Source organism: Entelurus aequoreus, linkage group LG08, assembly GCF_033978785.1.
Source record: "Entelurus aequoreus isolate RoL-2023_Sb linkage group LG08, RoL_Eaeq_v1.1, whole genome shotgun sequence".
NCBI lineage: Eukaryota > Metazoa > Chordata > Actinopteri > Syngnathiformes > Syngnathidae > Entelurus > Entelurus aequoreus.
In genome coordinates this window covers 13,912,898-13,920,224 of record NC_084738.1, presented here as the reverse complement: position 1 = coordinate 13,920,224, position 7,327 = coordinate 13,912,898, and the positions used below count along the sequence as shown (strand labels likewise).

Below are 7,327 nucleotides of genomic sequence, written 5' to 3'. Positions count from 1 at the left end.
TCCTCAACATTTTAGTCGACTAATATTACAGTAAATTTGTGTCTACTAATATATACAGTATAAAGGATTACGCATCTTTACAGTTGTCTTAAAACTTATTTTATTACAGTTACTGCAGAGCATCTCAAAAACTAAATTCACAACAAGACCTGTTTTAGTCACAGGAAAATAGGTCATTGACGATAACTAAAACAAACATTTTTAGTCAACAAAATTAACACTGATATATATGTCAGGTTTGTATTGAAGCATTTTAAAAATTAATTTAAATGAAAAGTGCATAACAAATAAACAATAATAATAACAAAGTTGGTTACTATTTCTGCCGGACGTTGTGGCGTCCTACTCTGTTCAGGGGTCCTCTAACGCACCGTAAAAACACCTCTGTTGTTAATAAAATAAATAAAAGCATAGCCATTAAAACTAGGGACGTCCGATAATATCGGACTGCCGATATTATCGTCCGATAAATGCTTTAAAATGTAATATCGGAAATTATCGGTTTCAAAATTATCGGTATCGGTTCCAAAAAGTAAAATGTAAGACTTTTTAAAACGCCGCTGTACGGAGTGGTACACGGACGTTCACATACACAAGTGAATGCAAGGCATACTTGGTCAACAGCCATACAGGTCACACTGAGGGTGGCCATATAAACAACTTTAACACTGTTAGAAATATGCGCCACACTGTGAACCCACACCAAACAAGAATGACAAACACACTTCGGTAGAACATCCGCACTTTAACACAACATAAACACAACAGAACAAATACCCAGAACCCCTTGCAGCACTAACTCTTTCGGGACGCTACAATATACACCTCCCGCTACCCCCCCCCCCCCCCACCCCACCTCAACCTCGCCCCCCCAGCCCCGTCCAACTCAACCTCCTCATGCTCTCTCAGAGAGAGCATGTCCCAAATTCCAAGCTGCTGTTTTGAGGCATGTTAAAAAAAAATAATGCACTTTGTGACTTCAATAATAAATATGGCAGTGCCATGTTGGCATTTTTTTCCATAACTTGAGTTGATTTATTTTGGAAAACCTTGTTACATTGTTAATGCATCTAGCGGGGCATCACAACAAAATTAGGCATAATAATGTGTTAATTCCACGACTGCATATATCGGTATCGGTAATTAAGAGTTGGACAATATTGGAATATCGGATATTGGCAAAAAAGCCATTATCGGACATCTCTAATCAAAACTGATAAAATACTAAGAATAAAACTATCAGTGAAGCATAAGAAACACAGACCATGCAAAATAGTGGACTTTCTAACACTTATTTTAATTACTTAAAACAATAACTTGGTCAAGAGTACTTTTTGAGCACATTGAACAATACTTCTAAAATAATTTGTGGTCACGATAACCGTGATATTACATTTTCATATCGTCCCATCCCTAACATTAGGTCATTATATTGAGATAATGTGAGTTCAATTCACATTTCTGGTCAAGGGGAGCATTGATTGATTGATTGATTGAGACTTTTATTAGTAGGTTGCACAGTGAAGTACATATTCCGTACAATTGACCACTAAATGGTAACACCCGAATAAGTTTTTCAACTTGTTTAAGTCGGGGTCCACTTAAATTGATTCATGATACAGATATATACTATCAGATATATACTATCATCGTAATACAGTCATCACACAAGATAATCACATTGAATGATTTACATTAATCACATTGAATTATTTACATTAGCAAATTGTGTCACTTTTTGTTAGCCAACTTACTTGAACCTTCCCTGGCAGTGCTGGCATTGATCTCCCACCCATCCCGGGTCACACACGCAGGACCCGTTCACACATTTCCCGGACAGACACGACTTGTCGCAGGCTTTCGGCGGCGAGGCGTGGGTAAACAGAACCAAGTGGACCAGAGCCCAGACCACCATGACGACGACGCCACGGAGTTGTGGCGGAGAGGCAGCACATCTCCCGGTAGGATCCATTTTAGTTTGACACCGATTTTTTTTTTTAAAAAAGAAAGAAAAAAAAAAACAGTTGATGAAAGTTCGGCTTGGAGCAGCAATGCTTCAGTTAAAAGTTCCGCATATTCCTCGGGGGCTTTGCATATTCAAATTCCGCATCATAAAGCTTGTAAAATGAGATGTTTTTAAAGCAACATTCTTGGCTGGCAAAAGAGACAAGCGTGGATGAGAAAGCGTTAGCATGCTGAGTGTTTATTAGCATCTGTTAGCTTCTTTAGCTTATCCGCAGCTCGGCCTCTCAGCATTGATTCATGCCCGCTTTTCCAACACTATCTTCAGCAGCCATTTTCCCCCACGTCCTCAAGACACATTCGGGGAGGGCAGCCGCGCCGTTGGGGAGTCCTTCCACAAGCCACGCAGACGGATGTTGTCCACGGGAGAACAAAGCTTCGGTGGCGCTCGGAGCCCCGGAACCAGCGCGCAGGCTGCGGCGGCCAACATGGATGTGATGTGGGTGACAACCGGAGACCCTCGTCGGCACTTTTCGGAGCTTCTTGTTTCACTCCACCATAGCTTTTTTTTGTATTTTCAGCCTTCTTTCTCGTTTACAACGTCTTTCATTTCATATCCCCCCCAAAAAAGGACGCTTTTGGGGAGGAAAAATGGGCGCTGATGCTATCTAAACATGACAGAAATTGGTAGCGAACCTTCAGACAGCTCCTCAGGTTGGAGAAAACTAAACACGGGATGCGCATGCGCAGTGAAAACCGACCCCCACCACACATTTAAACGTACAGTACGTCATTTGACGTCAACAAGGTTATTACACAAAATATGCCAAGGGGGGTCCTAACGATTTCACTGAGCGCCTCCACATATTGACATTAGGGATGTCCGATAATGGCTTTTTGCCGATATTGTCCAACTCTTTAGACCGATATCAACCGATGCCGATATCAACCGATACTGATATATACAGTCATGGAATTAACACATTATGCCTAATTTGGACAACCAGGTATGGTGAAGATAAAGTCCTTATTTTACAAAATAATAAAATAAGATAAATAAATTAAAAACATTTTCTTGAATAAAAAAGAAAGTAAACCAATATAAAAACAGTTACATAGAAACTAGTAATTAATGAAAATGGGTAAAATTAACTGTTAAAGGTTAGTACTATTAGTGGATCAGCAGCACGCACAAACATGTGTGCTTACGGACTGTATCCCTTGCAGACTGTATTGATATATAATGTAGGAACCAGAATATTAATAACAGAAAGAAACAACCCTTTTGTGTGAATGAGTGTAATAAGTGTATCTTGTGTTTTTTATGTTGATTTAATAAAAAAATAAAAACAAAAAAACGATACCGATAATAAAAAAACGATACCGATAATTTTCGATATTACATTTTAAAGCATTTATCGGCCGATATTATCGGCAGGCCGATATTATCGGACATCTCTAATTGACAGCATAAAAAAAGACAACTGAGAGGTTTCAATTCGATAGAAATGTTATCCCAATGTAGCAATATCAATATTTCCCTTAACTCTAAAAGAAGGTTTTTCAAACAATACATTATGTTGTCATCATTTGCTAGTTTATTTTTGTATACTACTTTAGTTTCATTTTTTTTTTACTGCCAAGTAGTTTCACTTGTGGCTGCAACCCTATTTGTCTAACTCAGGGTTGTCAAACTCATTTTAGATGGGGGGGCCACGTGGAGAAAAATCTACTCCCAAGTGGGCCGGACTGGTTAAAATCACGGCACGATAACTTAAAAATAAAGACAACTTCAGATTGTTTTCTTTGTTTGAACATAGAACAAGTACATTCTGAAAATGTACACGTCATAATGTTGTTTTTTTTCTACACTTACATGTTGCGGTTAATAGAATTCTATCTTTATTTGTCGTTACTTGTACTTTCTGAACAAATTATGTGATAATGTTCATCAGTCAACTCATTGGTGTTAATTTTCAATCTTTCAAGATAAAAAAATATCCAAATCAAATTACAGGATGTTATCTATGTAGTTTGCTCATTTTCCTCGACTGGTGCACTAACATCACGTGGTTTATTTTTTTTAACAGATGTAGCGTAATCTACAAAGATACAAATAATTGCTATTGTGACATCTAGTGGACACATTTAGAACATCAGTTTCTTTCATTAAAACATTTCGGCTCATTTTTATACTTAGCAAACTCCTCCCACAGGTCGGATAAACCCTGCTCATTGTCCTGATTAGGGCTGCATCAACTAATCGATTAAAATCGATTATAAAAATAGTTGGCGATTAATTTAGTCATCGATTCGTTGGATCTATGCTGTGCGCATGCACAGAGGCTACTTTATTTTTTTATTTTTTTTTTAAATAAACCTTTATTTATAAACCGCAACATTTACAAACAGCTGAGAAACAATAATCAAAATAAGTATGGTGCCATAATGCTGTTTTTTTTCCAATAAAATACTGGAAAGGATAGAAATGTAGTTTGTCTCTTTTATCCGATTATTAATCGATTAATCAAAGCAATAATCGACAGATTAATCGATTATCAAATTAGTTGTTAGTTGCAGCCCTAGTCCTGATGGTGTCCCCACATTTGTGGTCCCCTCCAAGGTTTCTCGTTGTATCCCATTTTGTTGAGTTTTTTCTTGCCCTGATGTGGGATCTGCACCGAGGATGTCGTTGTGGCTTGTGCAGCCCTTTGAGACACTTGTGATTTAGGGCTACATAAATGAATTTTAATTGCTTCGGTTCATATTTAGGGCTAACACGATGGTAACTGAGATAGGCTCCAGCACCCCCCGCGACCCCACAAGGGACAAGCGGTAGAAAATGGATGGATATTTTTACATTTGGCTACAAGTGTAGCTTACCACCATGAAGGTGTGAATGTGGAGTGACTGAATGATGGGTTCTTAGTTCTCTGTGAAGCGCTTTGAGTGTCTAAAAAGGCGCTAAATAAATATAATCCATTATTGTTATTATTACATGATTTAAAGTGGAAATAGATATTATGGGACATTTCGACAGCAGTTTTTGTCGCGAGCACCTCAAGTTTTTAATCTGACAGTAAAAGAAAAATCACTTTTTCTGCCAATCTCAGGGCCTGATAACACGAAAATGAAATGCATTTTACATAAATGAAAAACAAAGCAAAATATGCTCTGGACCCAAAATCACTCCATATTCTCCACTGCTCGCTGGTGTTACTATATCTCAGTTATTGTGTGGAAATATGGGGAAACAACTACCAAAGTACACACCATTGACCAACCGTGTTCCAAAAGGAGTCAGTTAGAATAATAAATAATGTTGGATATAGAGAACATTCAAACCTTCTATTTGCTACATCAAAAATATTGAAATCTAAAGATTTGGTGCACTTTTTAAACGGCTAAAAAAGATGTACAAAGCAAACTATAAACTGCTACCCAAGAATGTACAACAATTCTTCTCAACAAAGGAGGAAAAATATATCCTTAGGGGGGAAAAAAAATCTAAACATTAACAAATCCTTGCATTCTACGGTCTGACCAGCAGATGGCAGCGCTACACAACATTTGCAATTGCTTGCACTCCCTCACATACAGTAAGTACAGGTAGTCATCCATTCAAGTTAATGTACATTTTTATACATTACTCTTTAACCGTTTATTGACTAATAAATCAATGTTGGCATTGAAGTCCTTAATTTGTTTAAACTCTTTTTAAACATGTCTAGGACTTCACATATGTCCACTTGTAAGCCTGTCCTTTAGTCAGGTGTACTCCGCTCTGCCAGGTGTTTATGCTCTGACATGTTCTCCAAACACAAAAACAAAAACGAGGAGTGTCTGGGGGTTTCTATTTTGGAAATTCCCAGACAGAACAGTCAGCCGAGGCACCAGATTAGATGAAAATACCTCCAATGAATGAGAAGGGAATGGGGGGTGTCTCTTTTGTTGGGACATAATGTGTCTGCGAGTGTACCAACTTGGGAGAGGCCCCAGAATATAAAAAAAAGGGTCTCAGTCAGTGCTAATTTGGAGTTGAGTCAGTTGACCTTTGACCTGTGATTCACTGCTCAGGAATGCACTTTATGCCACCATCAGAAGCGAAGAGAGAAAAAAAAAGGGCAAAAAGTGTTGCACCTTTGACTCGAAATAAATGTCAGTCCTTGCATCGAAATGCACCAGGGACTTTCCAGGTCAGGCCTGCTGCACAAAAGGAATTAATTCTGCAGGATTATGACAGACCGCCCTCCATTTTGGATCGTCATCATTACAGATGCAGGTCAGCATGTCTTTTGCAGAGAATAGCAATGTCTCTTTAATAGGTCAAAGCACTCAACAACCATAAAGAAACTATATACAGTTATATATGTGATAATATAATACTAATCTACAAAACCCAAAACCAGTGAAGTTGGCACGTTGTGTAAATGGTAAATAAAAACAGAATACAATGATTTGCAAATCCTTATCAACCTATATTCAATTGAATAGACCTCAAAGACAAGATACTTAACATTCGAACTGGAAAACTTTGCTTTTTGCAAATATTACCTCATTTGGAATTTGATGCCTGCAACATGTTTTTAAAGAAAAGCTGGCACAAGGGGCAAAAAAGACTGATAAAGTTGAGGAATGCTCATCAAACACTCATTTGGAACATCCCACAGGTGAACAGGCTAATTGGGAGCAAGTGGGTGCCATGATTGGGTATAAAAGCAGCTTCCATGAAATGCTCAGTCATTCACAAACAAGGATGGGGCGAGGGTCACCACTTTTGTGAACAAATGCGTGAGCAGATTGTCGAACAGTTTAAGAACAACATTTCTCAAAAGGCTATTGCAAGGAATTTAGGGATTTCACCATCTACGGTCTGTAATATCAAAAGGTTCAGAGAATTTGGAGAAATCACTGCATGTAAGCGATGATATTACGGACCTTCAATCCCTCAGGCGGGTAATGCATCAAAAACCGACATCGGTGTGTAAAGGATATCACCACATGGGCTCAGGAACACTTCAGAAAACCACTGTCAGTAACTACAGTTTGTCGCTACATCTGTAAGTGCAAGTTAAAACTCTACTATGCAAAGCAAAAGCCATTTATCAACAACACCCAGAAACGCTGCCAGCTTCGCTGGGCCCGAAGCTCATCTAAGATGGACTGATGCAAATTGGAAAGGTGTTTTGTGGTCTGGCGGTCTGCTTGCCATCCAAGCAACGTTATCATGGACGCCCCTGCTTATTTCAGCAAGACAATGCCAAGCCACATGCTACAACAGCGTGGCTTCGTAGTAAAAGAGTGCGGGTACTAGACTGGCCTGCCTGTAGTCCAGACCTGTCTCCCATTGAAAATGTGTGGCGCA

The 7,327-nt window shown here is 38.7% G+C and overlaps 1 protein-coding gene across 1 annotated transcript in view; it reads right to left on the bottom strand.

Annotated features, from left to right (window-relative positions):
- Positions 1-2,876, bottom strand: part of atrnl1b (attractin-like 1b) — a 116,406-nt gene extending 113,530 nt beyond the window's left edge. The window contains exon 1 of the mRNA XM_062055654.1: positions 1,755-2,876. Within this exon, the coding sequence (XP_061911638.1) occupies positions 1,755-1,972 (218 nt within the window). The 5' untranslated portion in view covers positions 1,973-2,876. The remainder of the gene's footprint in view (positions 1-1,754) is intronic.
- Positions 2,877-7,327: the final 4,451 nt, after the last annotated feature.